The sequence below is a fragment of the Onychostruthus taczanowskii genome, unplaced genomic scaffold (genome assembly GCF_017590055.1).
Source record: "Onychostruthus taczanowskii isolate IOZ18803 unplaced genomic scaffold, ASM1759005v1 scaffold16, whole genome shotgun sequence".
Taxonomy (NCBI): Eukaryota; Metazoa; Chordata; class Aves; order Passeriformes; family Passeridae; genus Onychostruthus; species Onychostruthus taczanowskii.
In genome coordinates this window covers 14502842-14530439 of record NW_024498795.1, presented here as the reverse complement: position 1 = coordinate 14530439, position 27598 = coordinate 14502842, and the positions used below count along the sequence as shown (strand labels likewise).

The window sequence follows — 27598 nt, the reverse complement described above, 5'->3', positions numbered from 1 at the left end:
CACACACACACTCACACTCACAGAGACACACTCACACACAGACAGACACACACACACAATGCTGCCGCTGCCACCGCGGCACCTACCAGGCGGGCAGCCTCGGCCCAGGTGCGGTCCTTCTTCTTCCTCTTGTCTTTCATGTTTGCATCTCATTGAGGTGGGGGCGGAGGAGGAGGAGAAGAAGGAGAAGGAGGAGGGTGGGGGCAGAGGCTCCCCGCGGCGGCGGCACAGCTGTGACAGCTTGAGGGATGCTCCGCCGCGCTCACAACAATGCGCTGTGACGTCACGCGGGGGAACCGCGCCCGCGCCCAACATCCCCACGGCGGCGGCGGCGGCGCCCCCCGCCCCAGAGCGCGCCCGCCCCCCAAGCCTCGCGAGAGCGGGGCCGCGGGCCGGGGGCGGCGGCGAGGGGAGCGGGATGGCGGGCCGGCCGGCGCCGCCGCACTACAACTCCCGTGGTGCTGCGCGGCGGCTCCCCGGGGACGCGGCGCTGGGGGCGCTGCCGGGGCGGGGGCGGCGGTCGGAGGTGGGAGGTGGTGGCGAGGGCGGCCCCCTCGGCCCCTTCCCCTCCCTCTCCGCCCTCTGCCCGCTTCGCGCCGCACCGCGTTTCATAAAACCAGCCCGACACACCGCCCGGCCCTCCCCCGGAGTGCGAGCCCATCGCTGGCTCCTACTTACGGCTGGGGCGGTCCCCCGGCCCGGCGGTGCCCGCCCGTGCCCTCCCGGCTCCGGCCGGACCCGCTGCGGGAGCGCCGAGCCAAAGGCAGCCCCGGGCGGGCCGGTGCCAGCGCGCAGGAACCCCGCGTTAGCGTTTCAGCTCCTTTTCTTGTCGGAACAGGAAAGAACATCTTGTTCCAGTGTGTAAACAAAGGGAGTTGATGTGCTGCGCTCGTAAAACCGCCGAATGAGGTTTTCTTTAATTGGATGGCCCAGGATTAAGATACCCACGAAATGCGGAGCGAAGGGACTTGGCACACCTTCCTGAGTTGCAGGATATTGTTACGCGGGGCTTTTTCTCCCCCGTGTTTCCTCCTTTCGCCCAGATTATAAACTGCATTAGGAATATTATCGAAATACATTAGGTATATTTTGTTCCGATTGAAACGAGTTAGAAATTATTCAAGGTTTTCTTTATCCATCTGTTCAGTGCCTGCTCTCCCTCCTTTGTCCTCTCAGCAGCACCCGTGTTAGGTCTTGCCTTATTCCTTTGGTAATATTAAACCTCATTTCTCCGTAAATGCACAGTGGGGGGGAGGAGGAGGAGATTTATGCCAAACCAACTACCACAGTGTTTAGTCTGTTTTATCAAGAAAGCAACCAGGACACCCTGAGAACCTTCAACCCCTCAAGGAACCAGAAGAACCAGATCGCATCCCCCAAACACTCTAAACGAGCACTCACACAGTCTCATGTTTTGGATCTTCCTCCTCATACTTACATTTTAGTGGGATATGATGCATGGAAAGTAGCACCTTTCCAGATTTCATTACTCACTCCCACTTATATAAAAATATAAAAATATGAGCAAAACAATATTCTGTTAAAACAGCTGCTTCTAAATTTAGTTTTGATTCCTGTCTATATAACATTAAGCAGAGGATTTGAGTATGCCTCAGAAATGTACTTGAGAAAAATGTCGCAGCTGCAATGTTTCAGGTTTGACAGTGAGGTTGTGCAAAAATTTTTACAATCAGCCAGTTGTCGAAACAGCTACATATTCCTTTGTTATTTACTGAATGCTGCCTTTGTCACCTCAGTAACATTTAGAAAGAAAATGCGTGCTGTTACTATCACTTCTCTATGTTTTGTGGTTTTGACTTCATTTCCACCTTTTTATGTCTCTGTCCTACTGCAGGTTATTTTGGGTTTTTTTTTTACCTCTGCGTTTCCTCACCTTTAATGACTTTGTATTCCAAATCATGCAGGTTTTATTCACATCTCATTGCCCATGCTAAAAGCCTAAGTCTGTAGTAATTGAGTACTTCATTACAAGTGCCTTTGAAATACCTTCATTGTTTTCAGTATTGAAAATACAACAAAACAGAAAAAAATGTAGGAACATTTATCAGTCATTGCCATCATAACTGGCTGTTGGAAGACAGAAGGAAATATTCTACATTAGTTCCCATCTCTTAATAGGTAGCTGCTTCGCATACATAACGTGAACTTCTGTTATGAGACCTCTGATGTTGCCATGGTGGTGTTGGACAGAAAAGGACACTGTAGGGAAAAAAGGTTCAGTGAGCTCCTAAAGCTAATCTGACTCTGTGGATTTTTTGGTTGGTTTGCTTGGTTTCTAATATTGTCTGCTGCAGTCAGGATTTGACTTCCTTTTGGTATTTCTGTGGACCCCTGGAGTAATCTTATTATTTATATTACAATGGTTAAATGACAGTGTTATGCTGTCATTTAATTTATTTGCATCATTCTTACACAATCCAGGTGCTCCTAAGTAATGGAATAGTTTAGATTGGAAGGGACCTTAAAGGTCATCTAACTCCAACCACTCTGCCATAGGCAGGGACATCTCCCACTAGACCAGGTTGCTCAATGCCCCATGCAACCTGCCCTTGAAAGTTCCTTCTGTTGTTCACATGAAAATGGTTGGGAATCATATAGTGACAATTAGGGGCACTGCCTTTGCTGGAGAAAGAAAACCTGTTATGCTGTTTGCTGTATTGGAGGACTCACTGGAGAGTACCCACCAGGGCAGAGAGCTGGGGGGTACTCTCTATGTTTCATGATGGGATAAAAAAAAAAAAGGAATCTATACTCCTGAAATAGATTTTTTTTTTCTGCAATAAGTGTTGTAGCTGAATCCAGTAAAGTTTGCCAGCATACACAGAAATCTCAACAGAGCAGTACAGTTCTGCTTTAAGAGAGTCAAAGTCTTGTGTAAGTCTAGAAGTACAGCAGAAAAAGGTCAAGTTCATCTTATGAAAGAAGATATTTGCTATTGATTGTAGATACTGTGTATTTCGTGAGTTGGACCTGACACTACAGGAGATCGTAACTGTTGCTTCTCTAACTGAATTGGCAATAGGAGAATTGAGAAATGGTGAACTGCCTTCAAACTACAACCATTGGAATTATGGCTAAAAGCTCAGCATATATAACATGTATAAGTGTGTATATATATGTCTGTGCGTGTGTGTAAATATTTACAGAGTATTGTAAACCAGATTGGATAGCCTGCAAATACTGCAGAAAGATGTCGCATTAAAACACATAATGAATTTTTACCTAAGCAATATTTATGTGATGCTACAGTACCAGATGTTACTGGTTTGACCATGGATGGAATCAGTTGCTTATTATGGATGTATTTGTGTCCAGTTACATTTTCTTGTATCTATAGAATGGTCAAGTAGATACCAAGATAACACTGGAGGCTGACTTCTTAGCTTCAGTAATGCATACCCAGTGAATGCATTTACCTGAACTGCTGTAGTTTTAGGCTTGACATTATCTAGTAAGCCACCTCAAGAACATTATTCTTATTTCCTGCATAGAAAAATTACTTTTGATATCTACTGCCAATTTTTATTCTTGTGTACAGTAATACTCCTGTTAAGCAGAAATCTGTGACCTCCACTTCTTATGCAAGTGTTTATATATATGTAAATACGCATTGCTTCAATACACTGAAACAGTGTTTCAACACAAATTACAGTTTCAGTTCTTACAAAAGAACTAGTATCAGCTGTTACATGAAAATGCCATATGTGTGCAGAATGATTTATTCACAGCATGACAATTCAATCTAATGTGCCACTTCTACAATGGAAATTATATTCTCTACAATTGAACAAGAGATACTGAGTTACAAGATAATTAAGAAAATATACCAGATGATACTAATGGAGTCACTGCATTTCCTAAATTAGTGTTAGTACAGTGGTGACAAAAAGAAAACCATAAAATACGGGTTTATATTGGACTTAGAGGAAGCCAAAGCCATTGGGATTGACAATTGACAGTTAACCATTTACAGATACTGGTGTCATAGTTATAGAGTGTGTTTTATACTCTTGATTTAAAGAATGGCTATTGCCATTCCAGACAGTTTGTGCTTCACAGCATTTATTACAGTTAATGGAACTTTCCTCTTTTAATCATATGCCATATGGACCTGAATCAACATCCCAAGTTTTTCAAATATGTTACTAAGTCATAATAACAAGCTCAGAATCTAGTATTATCAGGATGATATTACTGTATTTGGAAAGTCTCCTGAAGTTGATGAAAAAAACCAAATCCTATAGTCTATACTTGATACAGGAGGGTGGAACTTAAATTTTGCTAAATGCTAACTTATATGCACAGAGTATTCTTTTCTTGAGCGTGGCATTTCTTCTTTGAGATTGGTAGAGGTCATAGAATATGTGGAAGAGCCCACTCTTCCTCCACTTCCCCAGAAAAAAAAAAAAAAAAAAGAAAAATCACAACCGTATTTTTCAGTTCAGTTGATATTTTTCAAATCAAAGTGTACATTATTTAGGTACAACTAAGGTATGTACATTTATTCCTAACTGTGTAATACATGAAGACTATTAGAAACAATGCACTGTAAAATTTAAAGTTTACCTGATTCCTATCTCACCTTAGCAAATTTTCAAATAATGAAAGTTTGACTGTAAATAATGAGGATTTATTCTGTTGGCTTTAGAGTTTACCACAATTGTCATTACTTTTGTCTCAGACCAAGAATGGCCAAATACTATAAATGTAGGGTTATTTCCTTTTCTCCCCCCTATCACTCTCCAGCAGGCAGATAAACACTCATGTATTTTTTATGGCACTGCAGCCGATCTAATAAACGTGGTTGCAGCTAAGCTGTGGTCCACTTTGCCCTCCTAGCATGTGAGAAGTGATACACCCAGCATAGAGAGCTTCCCAAGCAGTCACCTTCCAAACTACCTCCAGGCAGCACCTCCCTTGGCCATGCTGGCCATCATTTTTCATACCAGGGATACGGAACCAGCCTTTCCCAAATCCATAGGGACAATTTCTATGAGAAGACTGTTGTCTTTGGATGATGAACAGTTTACAAGATGCCATAAAAATGTTGGAAAGAAAATATTTCTTTGTACATACACAACAGAACAGTAGAGAACCTGCCTCTGAGGCATTGCACCCCAACTGCATATAGATCACACCTCCTGGTGGTTCTGTAAACCTCAGAGGAAAAGGAAATGTCTGCAGATGGCTCACAAGATTACTTTCATTTTTATATTACACAGTTTAGTCAAATCAAAACCAGAGCAGCTGATAGTTTATCTCATCTGCTCTTTTTTAGATGCTTATCTAGTTGATTATATGGAAGTTGCTGCATGGATTATAAATATGCAATTACAAGAGAAAAAAAATTAAAACTGTTTACTTGTAGTGTCTGATTTAACAGAAATTACATATCTTCCTATCTAGAAAGAGATTCCAGAATTCCAAATGTATGGATGCTATTCTAATACCATATTTCAACCTACAGAATGAACTTCACCCACAAGATAGACACGTGATGAAGTATCACCTCAAGTTATATAGAATTTCAAGGAATTGTGAAAATGTCCCAGAGGAGTTAAAATTTATACAATGTGCTCACGGTAAGTCTCAAGTTGTCCTAACAAACCAATGATTGCAGGACAATTACTGGTATCCAGAACATGATATGAAGGACTGAAGTTTAATACTAAAACTATTACCAGAATTAAGTGTCTCGTGCTGTACCCTTACAGCCTACCCCTTACAATTTATTTTTCTGTGAATAACTGATATTACAGTCAATTTTGGCAATCACATATTTTTTGGCAATTATTCCAGCTATCTAGCTGTCTTTCTGTAATAAGCAACCATAAAATGACCCAACAGAGTATTTACATTGTGTGACATCTGCTGCTACACTTGCTTTCTGATCTATTTTCACCCACAATTGAAAGCTGTAAGAATTAGTGCCATTTAACTTCTTACAATGATTTTTTTTTTCTGAGATTATATATAAAATATCATCAGGTAAATCATCATTTATGGTAAAGATGATGAGGAACTAGAATTTTAAAAGAGAAATCACAGATGACCTGAAAAAAAAACCCAAAAAAATCAAACAAAGCAAAACAAAATAAAAAAAGTAACAAACAAACAAACAAAACCCCAAAAGCAAAACAAAACTCCCCAAAAAACCCAAACAAACTTTGAAGACCTTCTCAATTGACTAATTGTAAATTTAAGGAGTGGCATGCCATACATGTAATCACATAAATAATTTCCTAAACTGATGCCTGGAGACTTACACGCATTGAACTAAATGTTACTATGTTGAGATTCAGATACAAAACACACAGTCCAACATCATGAAAAGTAATAAAGATCATGGTTGTACTACAGATTGTGCAATTTAAATTTGCCTTTGTAAGTTCAAAAGCCTGGAATCCTGTGAAAAGAGATTCAGACTATGAATTGTCTCTCTAGCTTGTTGGGGGAAAGGACTACATACATATAAGCTTTCTTTGGGATAAGTACACACCTGCTTGCACCTGCTTGCCAAGGGCAACTTGGAAATGTTTTGAATTGTTTGTGCATAATGGATTGCTTTCCCTTACCTTCTTTGCATTGCAAGATAAATGAACAACACAGTCTGCTCAGCCTTCTGCTACTTGCAGTATCTACCTACATGCATCTGCAACTTTTAGACAATAACAAAAATAGGAGAGAAATAAAATATTAACACCACAGTCTTCTTAAAAAGGAGAATGGGGTTGATGCAGTGCTGGCAGAGGGCATTTCTCAGGTGCTCTTATGTGAAAAAGCAACTTCAGTCTAGGGAATCCTTTTTTTTGTGTTTAATTGAGGCTCTTGCTGCAGAAGTGATGTGGGTTTTCTCTTTTGCTGCTCCTTTATTGCTGTGAAAACCACCATCAGCTATACCACATATCATATGATGCTTCAGCACGGATCAATAACCAAATCTGGTCTAGATGTATTATATTATATTTCTCTATTTGAGCTGTGCCAGTTTTGCAGGAAGAACAACATATTCTCTCCTGAAGTTTGCAGACAAATCTGTGAATGCTTGGAACAAAGAATGACATTGAGGTGCTGGAGCATGTCCAGGGAAGGGCAACCAAGTTTGTGAAGGATCTGGAGAGTAAATCCTATGAATAGTGGCTGAGGGAGCTGGGGATGTTTAACCTGGAGAAAAGGAGGCTTGGGGAGACCTTACAACTCTCTACAACCACCTGAAAGGAGGTTGTAGCAAGGTGGGGGTTGATCTCTTCCCTGAGTCACCTAGTGACAAAACAAGAAGACGTGGCCTCAAGCTGTACTAGGGAGGGTTCAGGTTGGACATTAGGAAGAATTTCTTCATGGAAAGGTTGTTAAGCATTGGAAAGGGCTGCTCAGGGAAGTGGTAAAATCACCATCCCTAGAAGTGTTCGAGAAACCTCTGGACATAGCACTCAGTGCTGTGGTTTAGTTGGCATGGTCGTGTTTGGTGAAGGGTTGTACTCAAAGGTCTTGAAAGTCTTTTCCTACCTTGATGATTCTATGATTCTGTAATTCTGCTGATTGAGGCCCCAGCTCTGCAAGACACCCCATTCACACCAATACTTGCAGTGCCAGTGCCATTTTACGTATTGTCTTATATTGGCTATCTAAGTATCATATAATAGAAGCCAAATAATGACCAATAACATAGTTATTAAAATGACAATGTTTTCTTTATTAACCATAAAAAGGTATGTGTTAGAAATTTGCAGCAGAGACTGGTCCTTGGGAGTGTGAATGTAATGTGGTAACTACATCAGATATTAGTTTTCAGCCATCATAACAGCAAAAGTATATACGTATATATCTATATGTATAAATTGAACTTATGCACATTTGACTTATTTACTCTTTTTAAACTGTTAATAAATAGTAAGTTTAAACACTCTATGAATATCACACAAGAAACCAAGACTTACAAACATGCTAGTTAGAGCTATGAGGTTAGAATTGTTTATGTCAGTTTTCAGTATTTGGTTTCTTCAATAATCTTTCTGGTTTTGTTCTCAGCTACTCTCTGCTATATCTCAAAAAAACTTATGCCCATGCTTACACAATTCTATTCCTTTGAGCTATCAATTTTCTCTACTCCAGCCATTCAACCAGAGATCACATAGACCTTAAAGAAATAAAGAAAGTAAGTATTTGATGCTACCTTTTTCCTTTTGTAAGAAAGAATTTCCCACTATAGTTAAGTAAAACTTTCGTTTCTATTCATATATACAGTTCATCATGTTTATTATAGAAAACAAAATTAAATTAAAATATTATGTCAATACTGAGCATATGACACATCACAGTTTAGCTGGCATGTATTTGCCCACACAGTGATATTTCAAATTTTAAAGGAAGGTGAAGTCTGAATCCCTTTCTATTCCCAGTTCTGTACCTTTTTCAATTTAAAATATGTGAGTAGCCCACTGAAGTTCATGAGGCTAGCTGTGTTAAGGAAATATTTAAACATTAGTAGAACCAGGCTCCCAGCATAGCAACATGTAATATGTGCACTGGAAACTATTTGACTGGAATGTAGAGGGCACATGAAGAGACACATACCTATAATGTCTGGATCTGTTGTTTCTTTGTAATTTTTTGAAAAATCAAAAGTGGGTGTAACACTTTCCTACTATGCCTAGTAGATTGTACTAAGATACAGAAATAACTTACAGAAATTAATGTTTTAATTATATGTTTTCCATATTTTTAAAGTATTCCTTTAAATATGTGAGTTTATAAAGTTAAGAAAGTTAATTTTAAGTAACCATTTAAAATTAATTAAACACAGACACAGATGGTTTTGTATGTTCTTCTAGAAGAATTAACACCTATAGATGTTCATTGTCATTACTGCACGTTGACTGCATAACTAACACTGGGTTTTGTATGGCCCTTGTGAAGTTTGTGGACAGGAAACCCTATTAACAAATTTTGATAAGTTACTGGAAAGCTAATTTCAAAAATGTAAGTATTTGCATGGCAAATGACTCTTTTTAGAGCCTGAGGCTAGGGCAGGGGCAGGAAGTAAAGGTTACAAGGTGGATTATAAGTGTGTGTGCAATTCATAAATGAAGGTTTGTGGACTGTGAGCTTTTTAGATCAATCACTTCAAATAGCTGCCTTTTTGTTGAGCTACACTCAACAATTATAAGGGGGAAACCTGTAAGGAAGTTACTTGGGGAAATGAAAGAATCTAACATATTTTTTTAACTGGAGACTATAATTTCTGATAGCTGCCTTTATAGCTGACTTGGTTTCTCTCTACTCAATTTGCATTTAAGAGATGATTAAAATAACCTTATAATTTGCTGCATTCATCCTGCTACAACTTATGAAAAAGGAAAGAAAATAGTTATGCATAATTACTGAGAGTGTTTGCAAAAGGATAATATTCTGCATTCATAGCATTTACCCTGCCTTTATAAAGGCCAGCCATTTGCATGCATCAAAAATAAGACTTTTTATTAAAAAGAAGTTGCTTTTATTTGATTTAAAAGATCTAAATTTGTTTTTTATAAACAAGCAAGGTAACTGGTACAAGGAGTGCATTACAAGCAGTTTTTCAGATCATATGATGATGTTCTATATTAATAAGCATTGTGGGAATAATACATCACTTATGCCAGTCCAGTTATAATAATATTTTAGGTAGGTAAATTAGAGCATTACAGCTCAGCAGCAAAAGGCCTACTGTAAAACTTCCTTACACAACATATGCTACATTCTTAGATGCAAATTTGCCATTGAGGAAGGGGCCAGCTCACAGCCTATACATCATTTACATGATGCATGACAGTCTACATTACCTGTTATGCAGGAGCATACTACAGTGAAAATACCAAGATGTGTTTTTAATCTTCCACGTGACAGAGATCATTGGTATTTTTCAGTTGACTGATGCTCACTAAGCAGCCCAACCACATCAACTGCAAACACATCCTATCCCAAGTGAATGTGTCCTAGCAATTTCAAAGGAAAATTGTTCATTTTTAGTTTTCCACACCAGGATTAGTCCAAGGTTACTAAGATGTATACAGTGCTGTTCCTCTAATTAACTGTTTTGAAGACCAGTTCTGTAAACATTTACATGGAGGATTAATTTCATGCATCCATGAGGTGATCCTAAGAAATATTTCTCATGCTTACAAGCCAAGAAAAGGCTGAGATGCCTGAGATTAGGCTCAGGCATGAATGCCTTAATCCAAAGTCACAAACCCTAACACTTTTCCACTAGATTTTCTTTGCCTGGAAATGTAGAAAGTCCCAGGGAGCCTCCCTGTTGAGCTGCCCATTCCATACATTCTTGATACCACGCTGCTTCTGTGTGTGTCTCCTGTGAGCAGCCAGGCAAGGCACCTGAAACTCTACCTTAAAGGTAGCAAGCAGTGTGTGATGGGGCATCTGGTTACATTTAGTGATTTACTGAAAGAAAACAGTCTACTTGCAATCAAATAATTTAGTAAGGCACCTCATGCTCCATCTCTGATTCTGAAAAATAGGAAGGTATTTTCTTATTTACTTACTTTAATGCTGTAGTTATACTTTCTAAAAGAGTGAATAAGCTAGCTAAAATATACAAATTTTCTTTCATAAGATCAAGTTTCACATAAAATTACTCTAACTTTACTTCTGTGGTTATCCATATGTTATTAAAACATTCTTTTCCTTTGGCATTTCTTCTGTGGGGAAGAGGTTGGAACAAGAGTTTCAGGTTCCAGAATAAATGCAGGATGGTTATTCTGGTCTGAACAAGCAAAACTGTGGTTGCCATAGTCAGGACTGCAAACCATATTTGGTTTAAAAAGTATCATATGTGAAATACTACACGGCACAGAAGAAAGAAAATGTTCAAATTGAGATGCTGCACTATTGCAGAAATTCTACACTTGAATCCTGGCTCTGCTCTTTCTTTCAGTCCCTGGAAGTCAGTTGCTTTTTCTCTAGCACAGTTCTCCAACTTGAACTAGACATATTAATATTTAATTTTTTCCTCCATTTGTCTTCCTTGCTTATTCAAATTGAAAGCTTGTCTGAACAGGGGCTGAAAATCTCTTGGTATGTATACATCATGCAATAAAGAAGAAATCTGATCTTGGTTTGGTCTCAAAGGCTACTGTATGAAGGAATGTATATATATATCTATATATATTAAGGTAAGTTGTATGATATTTTAAAAAATCTTTTTTTTTCCAATGAAAGATTATTGTCTCACTTTTTTTTCCATGAAGATTTCTAGGGAATGTCAAAAGTTGAAATATTGTATGACGGGGAGGGGGGGGGGAAATTGTCAGCTGGCCAATAAGAGCAGTTTTCTGGATATTTTGTGCAAATGGGACATCACAAAGATATGAACCAGCAATAATTTTATCAGACTGCAAAACTGAATGAATTTGGCAGTTCTGTACAAAGGAGTTTTCAGCACAGATGCTAACATAAGAATAAATTATTGTACTAGTGGCTGTTTATCATTTCTAAGGAGAATTCTCTTCTGTTTATTTTTAAGTAAGAAATATTAATTGTATGCTTGGATTTTTTTCTTTTCTAGTAATTCCATTTTCTGAAGAGTTTGAGGCTCTGAGAATGGTGAGATAAATTGTCATACCTGTGTTCACTTTCAAAAGGTTTCTTAAACTCAAATCTCTTCAGGTTTTGCAATGTCATGACTGAAAACCACTATACCAAACATCATAAAACACAGTTAAAAGGTTTAAATTCACTTGAAGTTGCTCAGGTTTAACTTGAAGAAAATTGCTCTTCAAAAATTACTCTTTACTTCTTAAAATATGAACTACTGGAGAAAAATTCAGCCGTGGATTTTCATACTTTCACTAACAGAAACTGTGGAGTCAACATGGTTTGTCTTACTTCTGTAACTCCTATGCCTCTGCTTTCCAATATTAAGACTGCACAAGCTGTGGTAATGATTAGGTCTACATTATTTTTATGTGATTCCAACACTATTCCAACAACACTATTCCGGCTATTTGTTTTGTCCCCAAGTAGATATATGCACTTTTACTATGCAAAGAGATAGGGTTTTTTTTTTTTTTCATCTGCAGAGAGCAAGAAAAGGTAAGAAACACTTGTCAGATTAAATATTTTTTTCTGTGACTAAACAGAAGGCATAAAAATAATTATATGTGAAATGTAATGTATTGACTCTTTTAGCTACCACTCTACTATTTTTCTCCCAGCTTGTTATTCTTTTAAAATGCAGAATCTCAATGTTCTTCGAACACTGGCAGTAGTGTTCTATCTTCTATGGTTGGGGATTTCAGGTTACAGAATGTTATTCCATCTGAAACTTACAGGTTTTGACCTTTATTCCTAAATGCCAGATTTGAATAGCTTTATGGAGTTCAGTAATCCACAAAGTATATTTGTTCCATACAAACAGTCTCAGTGTGTCCCATAACTGGTTGATTAAAAAAGTAAAAAGATTGAGATGCAGCTAGTTTGGATTACTTATGATATTTATATTTGTGGTGCATTGACCCTGGCTGGGTGCCAGGTGCCCACCAAAGTTGCTCTATCGCTCACCTCCTCAGGCAGACAAGGGGAAGAAAATATAACAAAAGGCTCATGGGTTGTGGAAAGAACAGGGAGAGATCACTCATCAGTTACTGTCACAGGCAAAACAGACTCAACTTGAAGAAATTAGTTTAATTTATTAGCTATCAAATCAGAGTAGGAAAACAAGAAATAAACCCAAATCTTAGAACACCTTCCCACCGTCCCTCCCTTATCTGCAGGCTTGACTTCACTCATGATTTTCATTACCTCCTTCCCTGCCAGGTCACAGGGGGAACAGGGAATGGGGTCTACAGTCAGTTCATCACCCTCTGTGTCTGCCACTCCTCCCTCCTCAGGGGGAGGACTTCTCACACTCTTCCTCTGCTCTAATGTGGACCCCTCCCATGGGGGACGGTTCTCCAGTGTACGTTCTTCATGAAGTGTCAAGTCCTGCCAGTGAACCTGCTCCAGCATGGACTTCCCATGGGATCACAGCCTCCTTTGTCCGCCTGCTCCAGCACAGGATCCTCCATGGGCTGCAGGTGGATCTCTGCATCCCTGTGATCCTCCATGGGCTGCAGGGACACAGCTGCCTCACCATGGTCTGCACCATGGGCTACAAGGATTCTCAGATCCTGTGCCTGGAGCATCTCCTCTCCCTTCTTCTGCCCTGACCTTGGTGTGTGCAGAGTTGTTGCTCTCACATATTCTAATCTCGTATCTCCCTCTGACTGCAAATTAACAGTTTTTTGGTCCCATTCTTAATTCTGGTATCCCTGGGGTGCTGTCACCATCAGTGATGGATTTGGCCTTGGCTGGCAGCGGGTCTGTCCTGGAGCTGGGTGGCATTGGCTCTCTAGGACACGGGGAAAGCTTTTAGCAGTGTGTCACAGAAACCACCCCTGCAGCCTCCTGCTACCAAAATCTGGCCACACAAACTCAATACAGTACTTCAAACAGTTTCCTTACATTTTGTTTGGAAACTGATACTTTGTTCTTCCAAATAAATAATTCAGAAAATGAACTACATTTTGTAACTCACGAATGAAAGTCAATACTATTCATAGTGCTGTTGACATGCCTTCTAGTAATTTATGGAATAATTATGACCATATTTGGGATATATCTGTTCCCTACATTTTGATTTGTCCTCCTCCAATACATGTTGACAATGTTGTTGTAATTCATGTGTATTGTGCAGACTGAATAAAGACAGGCAATTCGTTCCAGACAAATACATTAAAAATGTAAAACATCTGTTTGGAGCTCACTTTCTCCACAAGACCTTTAGGTTAGACATTTAGTTAGTAATAAAGGAATTCTGCATTTTTACCCTTTGTTCTTAGTGCATGAGACCACAAATGATAATTTGTACTGAATCATTATTTAAATCTGTTTAAGCCTCTGAAGAATTCAGATGTTACATGCATGATGAAGTGCTTTATTTTAGAAAGTGAGTGACAAGCAGCATTGTACATATATGGAAATAAATCTTCAATAGCTTAGCTAAATTTTCTACAAACATCTACTCTTACCTATCATAATTTTCTCAGATTTTAATTTTCTCAATTTAAAAACCTGCATAAAGATATAAACTTATTTCCCCTTTAGTGGTGATAATTCTCCTTATGATTGCATTTTGCAAGTGTTTTAATCTTTAAAAAGTGTCAGTTGAAAGAGACAAAATATTTCAAAGAACAACACAAACTTTGAACTGACGTTAGTGGAAATTTAAAAATGGGGCATTGGACTCAAGAGAAGAAAATCAGTAGGAATGTTACCATTGACTTCATGAGATCAGGAATTTTCCAGCCCCCACTATATAACCTGGGAATCTTTATTTTACAAATTTTATTGAAATTCATGTTTCCATAATACATAGCTCATGGGCATCATTCCATAAGCCTTAGAATTTCCAAGGGTAGCAATACTACCAAGTAAAAAGCACAACTAATACTTTTCAGCCCCCATAACATTCTATAAACCTACATTCATGTTGTGTTTCATTATGATCTAAAAACAGAGTTTCATCAGCAGGGACATGGCTACTCACGTCATGAAAACAACTAGTTCTAAACTAACAGATTTGTCATGTTCACTGAACAGAGTAACTGAAAATATAATTACAATATCACTGTTGGTTTTATTGAGAGTAATCAACTTAATTAACAAACTCTCTTTTGTTTAAATTGACTATTTTCTTTAGGAGACCATCAATAATTTATTCAAACAAATTCCTCATTAAAATTAAGTATTAATTATTAACTTACTCTTTCATAATGGTACTATAAAAATGCAGATCATTTGCAGATAAAGATTGGCATTTTTAATTGTTTTTGTGCACTATTAATTTTCTTTCATCGTAAGTGAATACTGGCTTACCTTCAGTTATTAACAAGAGTATTCCAAGAATATTAGAACATTTAAAAACCTTGACTATTGTTAAAATGTGTCTTGTCACAGTTACCTGGTTATTTACAGAATTAAGAAAATAATCAGTGTCTGTTGATTAAAGCCTCAGCTCAGATAAAACATATATAAAAGAATGAGAGACTACTGTCATAGTTACATACCATTTGGCAAATAGAACTTTTACTAAGTCTGGCAGGATAGAGAATATTAACTAATTTTACCATAAGTGTCTAACATAACTATGTGTTAATAATTGTTTCTATTTCTTTTTAGCTCCGGCTAGAACTTTTTCTTGTGGAAAACCATAGGAAAGACTTTCTGATTTGCGACAGTGATTGTTATTTAAATGTAACAGAAATGTAGGCAGTACAGAAACATATCTGCACTTCACACATCCAATATAGAAATACATAAATTTTCTGTACCAATGAATATTTTAGATTATTTCCATATATATAGCAGCTCTAAAAATTATCAGGGACAGTGTTATTAACAGCAGCCTTTTAAAGAAACAAATTGAAGAAAAAATATTACTAGTAAATTACAAGACCTACAAATTAAGATGTGACAGGTTATGCATTTCTTTCTGAATGCTCATGTAACCAGTAGAGCATTACTTTGTGTAGATATTGTTTTTGTAGACTGTTGCAACATTACAGAAGAGCTTTTCAGAGAAATGAAAAGATAAATTTGGAATGGAATAATTTGGGGATTTAATATCACTTTGGCATTGAAGCAAAGGATGTCTACATCATCAACAGAATATAACTGACTTCATCAAAGGAAAAGGTTTCCATTTGACTTGTATTTTAAATGCTATTTTGCTGGAAATATAAACACTTCATTTGTAAATTCTGATTTAGAGTGACACTCTCTCCCCCTCCTTTACCCTCCCCAATTTACATTTTATTTGAAATGAAAATTTCAGATTTCAGCTGCATTTAGTTTCCCTTTTTATTTCAGATAACTCCTTCAACAGCTAAGGGGTCTTTTCCCAAGACCCTGCTATGCTTTCTGTAGACTGAACCTTCAGGAAGCTTCTGAATTCTCCCTTGTGCTTCTACTAAGTAGTTAAAAATCCAGATAATAAAATAGTGCATCTTAACGGAATTAAATTGTAGGTAGACCACTAGAGAACTTGTGGAAAAAACTATTTCCACTGTCAAAGTCCAAGTAATATTAGCACTTTCTGAAATCTCTTTTTTCAGATAATTCTATTTAACTCGATCGATGACACCGTTTAAATAATCTGTATCTGCTGCAGTATTTTTTAAATGAAAGGTTCTCAGAGGATCTTGCGATGGAATCCAGAAAAGGAATTCTTTTTGAAATATGGGGAAACTACAGCAGTGATATGTTCAAACTACTGAGGCCATTTTAATTACTATAAAGAAATGAAACATTTCTTTCACATCTAATGAGCTCTTCCTTGACAGGTTCACATGGCTTTCTTTTCACCTTTGGAATAAACATATGTTTTTCTTACTTCTGAAAGTATCTAACATGTTTTACAAGTATTTAAAATAAGATAGCTTAATAGTTGATAGTTCCCATACTTAGACACACCAATATGAGTAAGGGATCCACTTTTTACTTTCTCTTTTGGTCTTTTATTACATATACTTCTAGAACAATTTAGATAGGGACCATTCATGACCATAAAAGTAAAAAAAAATTCTTCTGCTGTTTGTTCACAATGTAACAAAACCTTTTAGAATGCTTTCTCAAAATCCATTGCATATATATTATTTAGTTTTGTGCTCTCACTAGATAATGTACCATGAAAATAGAAATGAATCGTAAAACATGATTTTATTATTCAGTAATATCTGTGAAGATAATGATGTGAAATAAGAATGCCACTTTCTCCAAGTAAAACAAACATGAACAGATAACATGCATTTTAGACTTATCTGAAATGTTCAGTGGATTAAAAATTCATTACATCCATTGTAGATTTTCAAAATTCAGAAGAAAGTCTCTTTCATTATTGGATTCCTTAAAACATTTCCCATGAGGGAGATTTTAATAAGAATTCAATCTAAAAAATGTAATTATGGGTCTAAGAGCATCACTGCTGTGACTGTCTGGACTATTGTCAGTACATGTAATTTAATTATTTGCATTATCTAGGCAGCATGCTGATAGTTAGAAAAGACAATTGCTTTCTCAGAATTCACCAAAGGTGTAAGCTGTTTAATCTACTTTCTTCTTGAAAGCTCATCAAAACTATGAAATTTTGAGACCTAAGAGCTTCTGTGACACAACTTTTGAATGACAGTTCTGACAGGGGAGATGCATATTTGAGTGTATCAGTTGCAGTCTAAAATAACTGAAGAATGTTATGACAACAATTATTCTTTTTACCTATCCTAAAGTATTTTCATTAAGCTACATTTAAGCTATATTATAAATAATGAAAAATATTATAATTTGCCATATGTGAGAGATAAGATTAAAATTATTGGCAAGACTTCAGCTTCTAGACAGCTTCCAAGTGAATAAACACTTTTTCTTGCCAGGAGCACACTTTGGGAGGCATTTGTATTTGCTGTTTATTTCATTGTTAAGTGTATTGTAAATTTTATTTTAAAAAATGGAAAAGCATCTCAAATTTACACCACTGCCTTCTGCTGCTGTTATTATTATATAGTGTATAAATATTGTCATGGTTTAACCCCTGCTGGGAACTAAGTACCACACAGCCACTCGCTGTGTATAATTATGGTAATCTAAGATATATTCAGGAGCCCCTCCTGGCTCAGTATTATCTTACAGGAGTGCTTAGTTAAGGAAGGGATCCTGGGGGGGGAAAAAAAAAAAAGAAGGAAACAATACATATATTCTTCTGCATTCATTGTAATGAGGTCCACTAGGTTTAAAATATTTGTTTACAGGATATGCATTCTTTTTGTGTTTGGAGGTGTGTGTAAGTTAATTCACACATTAGTCTCAACTAAAGTCTGTGGAACATTTGTCTTTGTGCAGGGTGGGCTTTGGTATTCCTTTTCAGATAAAGGTTCATGATCTACATTGTTGCAAAGTAAGAATTTTAAAAAGAAAAATAATGACACTGAATCAATGCAACAGGTAGTGGTTTGCCTAATGGGCAATTCCTAGTTAGGAGTGCTGACATTCATGTACTAATGTACATGTTCTGGATTGTGTAGAAACACAGATCCATATTTTATGATTTCTTATACATGGATGTATTTCTTGGGAAGAAATGCTCAGTTGGCTTCAATCAATGTTTTGTTTTTTCTTGTTTTTCAAAAATTGATTCTTATGTCATTCTTAAGTCTTTGGTTCAGAATTTTCCAATCCATTACTTACTTTTAAATGAATATAAAGTTAAACATACTTTTACAAGCATTATTATATCTTTCCACACAGTGATACATTTCCATATCTATTATTAATGCCTTGGTTGCTACCCTCTACTACCACAATTACTTCCTGTGTATTGTGCCTGTAAGCCTGTGTTTTGTGTGCATTATCTTCACATGCTTCATCTTGTTTTCCTGCTCAGATCTGAGTGGGGAATTTTTCTTTTTAAATTCAAGGCAGCAGCTTCTAAGTTATCAACAACTCTGTCACAAAAATTTTCATCTCTCACCTCATAATGGTTGGAAGACAATGTCTGTCTCCCTGTACCATGTATTTTGATACCAGATATGATCGTCATCAGCTGTTCAGTGCAAACCTTCTTGACTGCAGTGATGCTTTAGTGATGGTTTCTTTTTGAGTTGCAGGAGTCATAAAGAAATTGGTTACCTAGAAAGAGATATATAGGTATCACCAGAATCCCTGCTACAGTTAGAGAATGGAACAGAGGCAGCATTTATATATGTAGACAAGCAGACCCTGGGAAAAAAGTACCTGTTGATCACAGAACTTGCATTTTAACACACGACACGTTGCAGTTTTGTGACAGGCCATGATAAAAATCATGTACAGGGATATTAGTTTAGGCAGCCAAGACCTCATTTTTAAGCATAATATTTGCTTTGCAGCATTGTCATAGCTGCAGTATGTTCTAAAGAGTTGCATGAATAATTGAATATTTGCTTTCTCAGTAAAAGTGAAAAATGTATGTGGTGGGAATGAGTCATAAAGAACCAAATTCATGGCTTTTACACAAGGAGAAAAAAAAAATTATGCTAAATTAAACATATTGTTTGTACTGTAACATAACTTATTTTTTTTCCAGGCAGTTGAAAGAAAAGAAAAGCTTATAGACATCCACATACAGCTGGCTGCTCCCATTCAGTAACCCAGTAATGAAGCAGCCAACCCAGGTGTAAGAAACCAATACCTGCTCTTTCTCTGACTTACGTGTGCAATTCCTTGAGGGATTAAAACTATGCCTCACCAAATTTAATTCAAATAGTTCAGCATTTCACAAAGAATCATGGAATAGTTGAGGTTGGAAGAGACTTCTGGATGTCATCTGGTCCTACCCTCTGCTTAATACAGGGGATATTATATACAAAATATAGCATTCTTGAGGTCTCTGACTTGTCAGAAAATCTTCTCCCTCCAGTTTTCATATGAAGCTCTTATCTATTGCTAGAGTACTGATCTGAAGTGGTGTATTTTGATTGCATCTGTCTAGTTTTTTTCCAGTTATGAATGTGATCTGAATAATTGTATCACACCATTATAAAATTTGCAAATACATTTCACTGAATACTCTATAAGATTCAATTAAAAAAACCCCTTCAACAACATCTCTGTTTCATGATTTTCCATGAACTTTTATAAACAGACTCGCTGCTTAGTCTTCTCTCCAATAATACTGCTCCTTTGGGGGCTATTCAGATTTTGCCCCGAAATGTAATTGCAAAAACTGGGGATGGGGCAGTAGTACATCCTGCAGTACATTTAATTTTCTCCCACCCTATATATTACATTATGAGCTTTAAATGTGATACAGGATGAACTTAAACTTTCCTCCATCACCCTAGGAGTTTCTCAAAGTAGCAGAATGGAAAACTCATTATGCTAAATACAATTAATTTTTGCACTACTTGATTGGTAGAAAGTAGACATTATGAAGTGAATCTGGGACACACATTCTATTTTCCTACATAAGACAATACCGGATTATTAAAATATTGCATAAAGGCTGAAAACATAAAAACTCTTTAAAAGGAAACCTCAGCATATGGTTATGTTCTGAAAATGTACCTAATGAAAATTGTGCACTGCTAAACAAATTTTCTCCTTGAATCTGCTGAAACATTTGTAGTACATTTAATGAGCAATTGAGGCAGGGTCTTAACTTCATGTGTTCCACCTAGCATTGCAGGGTTAGTAGCACTTTCTTGCAGTTTATACATTACCAGAATTTTATTTATTGTTTTAAGCCATGCAAAATTTGTGTTAACTCACTTACGCTCCCATATGCATAATTAAAGCCACAACTTGGACATCTAGTAAGTTATTTGTGCTGAAGTGTGAAAAGGAAGAAAAAAAGGAAGATAATAAAATGTGTATTATTTTAGCAACACTCTGGTCCAAGGCAATTTGAGACTGGGCAATTCCATTGCATTTCTTGATTGCAGACCAGAGAGATGGCACAGGAGAAGTGTAAACTCAGGTGCTGAAATTCTGAGTTGTAGATTATTTTAGGCACCTCATTCTAAGTGAAACCACTGAGTTAAGTTCCTAGTTAGCAGCTAGGTGTAGAAATACTGCTATGGATCCTGACCTGGTGCTTCTTCTGATGTGGCTTAACATCCTTCCAATATTTGGTCTTCCCTCTCCTTCATTATTCAAGAAGATACAGGTTTGCTCTTGTAATTTTTTTTGGTCATTTCTCACTTGTGTTGCAGAAGGGAAGATTAGAGAAGCAAACCCTGAATTTCAATATCACAATTCAGCATTCAATGCTACGAGCTCAGCTTCTTGCAGCTTTTGTTTGTAGTGTATGCTGGGAAAAAAGGCACAATTGGTCCCACATTTTCAGATTTTCCTATTCTGCAACACACACTGTACAAACCATCTGCACTTCCTTTACGGACTGATCAAGCATGTATTTTACTGTCAATAACAAAAGGGGGAAAAACAGGTTCAGAAGAGTCATACAGAGGAGTAAAATAATCTATATTTTAGCATATGGTATGCTTTTGTAATATACTCTATTGTGTCATTTTACATTCTCTGGACTATGAGATAAATCTGAAAAAAATTCACAAAACAGCAACATCTAGTAGATGTTCTGGATTTATTAGTTCTGCTAAAGTCTTAGCTGTTCTTTAATGAGGGTGGAAGGTTATAAGAAAGGTCCAAAGATACATTTACTGGAAATACTTGGCTGGTAATATGCTAACTAAGAGCTGAGGATCTACATGGGTTTTTAAAATCTTATATATGCTTATAAATCCACAATTGCAAGATTTTAAAATGTTCCTTAATATACCTGTACATGATTAAAATATTATGTGTTCAGTCCTGCTTCTTTTTAGCAACTTTTGAAACATAACTTGTAGTGTTTAACTGCAAGAATAATCTTAATGCTATTCTAAGAAAAAAAAAGACATCAGATAATGCTTTTTATGAGATTAATGAATATATTAATACACTCTTGAAGCTGTATTCCTATTTATTAATGAACTATGTGGCTAACTACCAAGACACTCAAATTCTGGATAAATCTAGTTTTTACTAACACCATCTAAAATTTCAAAAGTATCACTTAGCTGGCAGCTATCTAAATGATTTTTTTCTTAATTTGTTTGAGAAATCTAAAACTAAGGATGGCCACAGTACTATTATGATAACAATCAGAGGATTAGACAACATGTTCTTTGTTTCACAATGGTTACCAAGGTCAATAACTACTCCACTAGATCAAACACAGTAATGATGAAACTAGTCATATATTTGTGACTCAAAAGAGTGACTTTTATTGCTTTAAGAGTAGTTTCTTTTTTCCTTGGAAAAGCACAGAAGAAAGCAAAAACTGTATTGCAAAATAAGAAGTGATTAATCAAAATATGAGAAATATGTGCAACAGCTTGGGGATCTGAAGTCCTGAATTTAGCCTGGAAAAGTAAAAATGCAGTATCTATCACCTTTACTTATCTCCTTTCTTCAGCTTGGCAAAGGTTAAAATTGTGATTTCAAAGCCTATAAAATATCAGAACATTGTATTAATTCTCCTGGTAACTGCTTTCCCACAGTTTTATTGGGTACCAAAGATTTTTTTGTTGTTCTCTATAAAGGGCTATTTATTTGGAGATATTTACCACAATGCAACATTCTTGGAGAGGTGAGTGTGGTTTTGACTGCTTTTCAAGTTGCCTCTCTATCTACCAGGAGGAGCTGGCATTGGAAACACCATTGTTAGAACTGGCTTTGAAGTTGGTGTCTGTTTTACAGGCTCCTTTGTTCAGTGATACTTGCTGCAAATGTTGAACCTACAGCATAGTACAAGGGATTAATGGTGGCACTGGCCCATGCCCCTGATGGAGCCTCTTAGAAGGATGAAGGAAGCTGATACTGCCATTTTTTCCAGATGATTTTGTAACAGCTGTCACAATAGCACTTAGATTTGCTTGGTAGCATGATGTATATGTTTACTAAAAATAATTTTAGTTGCAATTACACATCTATAATTTTTTTAATCCTTTTGATATGTAAATGGGCATGATAGTAGTAGCACACAGAAACTGGACAATATTCCTTGATGTTTGTGAACCATTTGTTTCTGGTATTTCAGCAGTCAGCCAGATGTTGCCAGGACAACAGAATGCAGATATAGTTAGTCTTCATATGATATGTATATATATATATATGTAGAGAGAGAGATTTAATAAACTGGAGACTTTAAAACTCACTGCTGTTGTGTGATTACTTTAGATGTACTGCATCTTGTCTTCACCAAGATTACACTCAGGAACTAAAGTGAAGTTAAAGACTTCATCACCCCTCTTTCTTTTTTCTTGCTCTCATACAGGATAAAGTCAAATGTATTAGAATTCACATAAAGTCTACACAAAGAAGTGATGAGAAGGACACAGAATAAATGAAAAAATGATTTTTGGATTTTTGGACTGTACCCTAAATGTCATTTTCTGGTACAGTATATGGTGTTGAAAGTGGAAGCAAAGGACAATCTCGGAGTAAATACAAGTGAGGAACATTTTGCCTATTCCTTTAACTTAATTTTAATTTCTCTTTAAAGTAGAGGAGAACTATGGAAAGCTGAGCATATACTTCTCATGAGGGAACCAGATTTAATTAAGAGCGCCATTTGAGACCTCCATGAGTCCTAGTCTCTTCTTAAATTTGTGTGAAAAGGCTTTTTACATCATGCAATAATTTCCAGGACTGTTTTCTAATAATCAGGACTGGTAGGAACCATGGGAACTGGTCTGGAGCATGTTTATTAGTAACTAAGAATGTATATATGAAAGAATTAAAGAGGCAAAGGTTGGCTTTATTCTCTGAAATATTAGTTCCTAAATTTTGGATCATGGAGTACTGTTTCCCATTATAAATTTTCATTGCACAATCAATCTCAGCAGTAAAGTTCTAACTGGAAACATTAAAAATCAAGGTGATTTCAGGGCATTAGCCATGCAAGCACTGGAAGTTGGAAAGCATTGATCATGCAGAAGTGGGGCATGGAGCAGGTTGAAAATTTCTTCAGATCTGAGGATGGTTTGGGTTGGAAGGGACCTTAAAAATCATCCAGTTCCAATGCCCTTGCCATGGCCAGGGACACCTTCCACAAGACCAGGTTTCTCAGAACTCTATCCAACCTGGACTTCAACACTGCCAGGGATGGGGTCCTGTAGGCTTGACTGAGTGCTTCATCAGAACACAGCCTGAGCAGAAATTCCTTCTTGTTTTTCTATACTGATGACATTGATATATACGTTGAAAGTTGAGGGGCTGGTTATGATCCCAAATGAAATGTGATCATTTTGGGACTTGGTCATGTTCTTTCAAACTTCCCTGATTGGAAAACTGAGTAATTTTTGCTGCATGAGAGCCTTTAACTTGAGCATGCTTTTGGCAATTGAGAGATTGACGACGATTTTGAAGGTGTTTGATTTGTAGTCCTCTAAGGTTATTGCTCTGGGAGTTGCAGCGTGACTGCCTCTAATGACTCTGTGCCACTGTCATGCAAAAAATTGATACCTGGGTCTCCTAAGCCTGCTTCCCTACTGAGGGGCTCTCAAATTTTGTAAATGTCCTCATCTTTTCTGATTATACATCCTTTGTGTGATGAGAGTTTGCCTGACTCTAAGGTGCGGTATTAAGATGTAGATACGATAGTCAGCATCATATATATATATATATATATATATATATATGTATATATATATATATGTATGTATATATGCATGCATGTATATGTATATGTATATGTATCTCTTTGTAAAGAACTTTCAAATGGAGCTAAATGAAATGAGGACATGGTAGCAGTAGCTGCAACTAAGTGACTTTTTCAGGTTTGATATTTTGCATAATAGGACAGGTAGGTCCGAAACTGTTGATGTGAAGACAGAATGAGGGAAGGCATCCCCTTGTGAAGGGTAACATTAAATTTTAGGCTATCTGTATGCATCTAAAAGGGCTTTGCTCTGCCTTCACTCCCATCAAGAAAAGTAAAGACACTAAGGATTATGCTAGTCTGTTTGCATGGATAAGAAATGAAAACTTTCTCTAGTCAAAAAATTTATGGTTATATGACCTTTGAATTGCGTACATAGTGAACTATTATGTATTTGAGAACAAATCTGTGATAAAAAAGAAATTTATAGAGAGGGTGAATCTAGCAAAAAGCCTCTCATATTCTTTTTGCAAAATTTCATATAAAGTTTCAAAAATTTATTTCTGGATTAATTTTACTGTGGAGTTTTATTTTAGCTTTGATTGAAAATTCAATTTAAATTGCTAAATTGTGGGGCAAAAAGACCCAATAAAGGTAATGACCACATTTCCTATAGAAAATTTTTTATGGTTTAGGATGTCTCACTTTGGACAATGGTGAGAAAGAATTTGCTTGAGTGAGCAGCAGCTCCAGTTATCTTGGGGATATTACTAGTTTTGTAGCTATCATTTCTTCTCTAGTATTTTTTCCACTTTTTTTTCTTTTTTAATTTTCCTGTCATACACAACTTTGTCTCAGAGCAGTAATTTTTTATGATCGTGAGCATGGCAGGTACAAGAAGATACTCTCAATGTCGCTATATTCAATTGTGTAAGTTAGTCTTTCCTTTAATATTGAATCCTTATAAAAATAGAGTCTGAGATTATATAATTTAAAAATATTTTTCTATTAAGTTTCTTTTTAAACAAGTCTTCTATATAACATCAAGACTTAACTGGCTGCTAAGATGTGAACAGTGCCACAAAATAGATCTTACTCCAACTGAACAAGAATGTGCTTGTAGTTACTCAGAACTCTATTTGGAATTTGGCAAGATCTTCTCCTGAAGTTAGAGAACACACAGATGCAATTACATGTTATTTAGTGGTGTGTTGTGTTCCCTTTTCTTATTTTAAATAGATTGCACAATCCTGCCAAATTTTCAACTCATTTTGTTTCTCTAATCTTTGCAAGTGAACTATTTATACAATATACATAATGGCTAAAATTACTATTTAACTTCAAGCCCCTTGAAACATAAAGTAATAAAAAACATACAGCTTAAAATGAGAAATCAAATAGGGATGGATCAGCATTTTAAAGTGTTCCTTTCTCCTTATTTTCTTTTTTTTTTTTTTCTTTGAAAGAACACAGAACCATCAAAGCCATATCTTATGCATGGCACTGAAGAACAATGAAATAATGCTGACTGCAAGCACTTACTGCATGATTCTTTCCCAATTTGGACATAAAGTCTTGGTGGGGGGGAGCTGCAAGCATTCTGAAGGACAGGATAATTTTGAATGTGAAATGATCTTGAGAAGTCAGAGAATAGGGTATAAATCAGGAAGAAAAAGCACCAAGTATTATACATAAGCAGTAATAATGGGTACAGAGGACAGTACAATTCTAGATAAAGTACGAAAATGTCTGTAAATTGACGAGCTAACCTTGTCATGCTGTTGGGATAGAAAGAAGAGCTTTATCAGTATATGAAACCAAAAGCATTACCCCAGCGGGGCATTAGCTGGAAGTCTGTGGCCTCCTTAGGGTATATGTCTGGATCTGGGCCAGCTGGAGAGAACTTGGAGAAAGAGACCAGGAAAAAAGTTGGAAAGTATAATCTCTGGGGTAGGAGAGCGTGTGTGCAAAAATTTAGAAGAATTTGGTCTGTTTAGTGTAGAGAAGGAAAGCGATAGCAGTTCTCAAATCCTTAGGAAATTGTTTACACAATGAATGCAATCTGTTATTTTCTGTGTCCATACAGATGTGACAAGGAGAGCATATTATACATTAGGGCTTCTAACTAATGACAAAGGTGGTTAAAAATCTTGGTTTAAGTTTGCCTGGACATTGGGTAGAAACTGTCAGTAAAAGATATTAAATCAGATTTGATATGCATCTGTCAGAAGTGGTTAAGATTTAGTTGAAATTACCTTAGATCTTTCCATCCATTGAGGTATTATTTTGCAATCTGTTTTAACATTCTTCTACACTTCTGTTATCACTAAAGAGAAAATAATTTTTCAACTTAGTTTGACCCCTTCTGCTCTGTCCTGGAATTTTGTAAATACTTAATTAAGTAATCAATTTATTTTTTATTCTGACAGATGCTCTGATGATTTTACTTGTATTGTCCCATTCCAATTCTGGCACATAGGCTTTGTTAGTCTGTTTATTTTCCTTTTATCTCTCATTTACTTTGTCATCTTTGTATCTTTTTATTTACTCTGAAATATTGTCTAGTTTTTCTTGCAAGCACCTTTCATTCCTTGAATGCACTATCCCACCTGCTTTTCTTTACTGTTGCCAGCACCCCCTGCTTTATTCTCTCACTTTTTTTGGTCTTTTTTTCTATATTTTTCTTTTGTTTTTAGTTTGTACGAGATCTGATCCTTTTCTCTTTTACCTGTATCTGTTTTACTGATGAAATAGTAAAGTTTAAGATCCTGACTAAATATATTTTTATGGAAAGGTAATGAAACAAAAGGCAGCAGTCACTCTAGAGACCCTCCAGGTAAAGAGGGGGTGGGTTTTTTTGTATATCTAAGAAAACAAAGTGTATGCTGTCACTGTATATGGTCTGCCAGTGCCTGTACTCTGGTAGCTTTTGTCTCTTCCACCCAGATTTGACAGATGGCTTGGAGTCTCCAAGATGTTAAATTCTTCCAAGTTGCATGAAAATTGGCAGGCCCAAATTATTTCCTTATCTGCAAGGAAGAGGTTCTAAATTAGCCCTGTACATATTCTGTAGGGTAGCAGTCAGCTGACTGATTGACACGTCTTGAGCAGCCAGCCAAAACAGTCCCATGCACATGCCCAGAAGGGAATACCAGGGGAAGCTAGGTTGGTCAGACTCAGTGACACTGGGCTTCTGTGAGGAAATATTGCATGTGTATGTCTGGAAAACCAGGCTTCACTGATTCTAATGGTCACAGGGGTGTTATAGAATCTTTTTAGCATTGTTTCTCTGTTATTTGCAAGAGTTGTGAGATATCTCATTGAAAACAGTGATTATTTCAAATAATA

General features: G+C 36.7%; 1 protein-coding gene across 1 annotated transcript in view; it reads right to left on the bottom strand.

Moving 5' to 3' along the window:
- The window catches only part of ASXL3 (ASXL transcriptional regulator 3), a 281945-nt gene that overhangs the window by 126421 nt on the left and 127926 nt on the right, over window positions 1-27598 (bottom strand). Inside the window, exon 2 of the mRNA XM_041399225.1 lies at window positions 679-813. Within this exon, the coding sequence (XP_041255159.1) occupies window positions 679-813 (135 nt within the window). The remainder of the gene's footprint in view (window positions 1-678; window positions 814-27598) is intronic.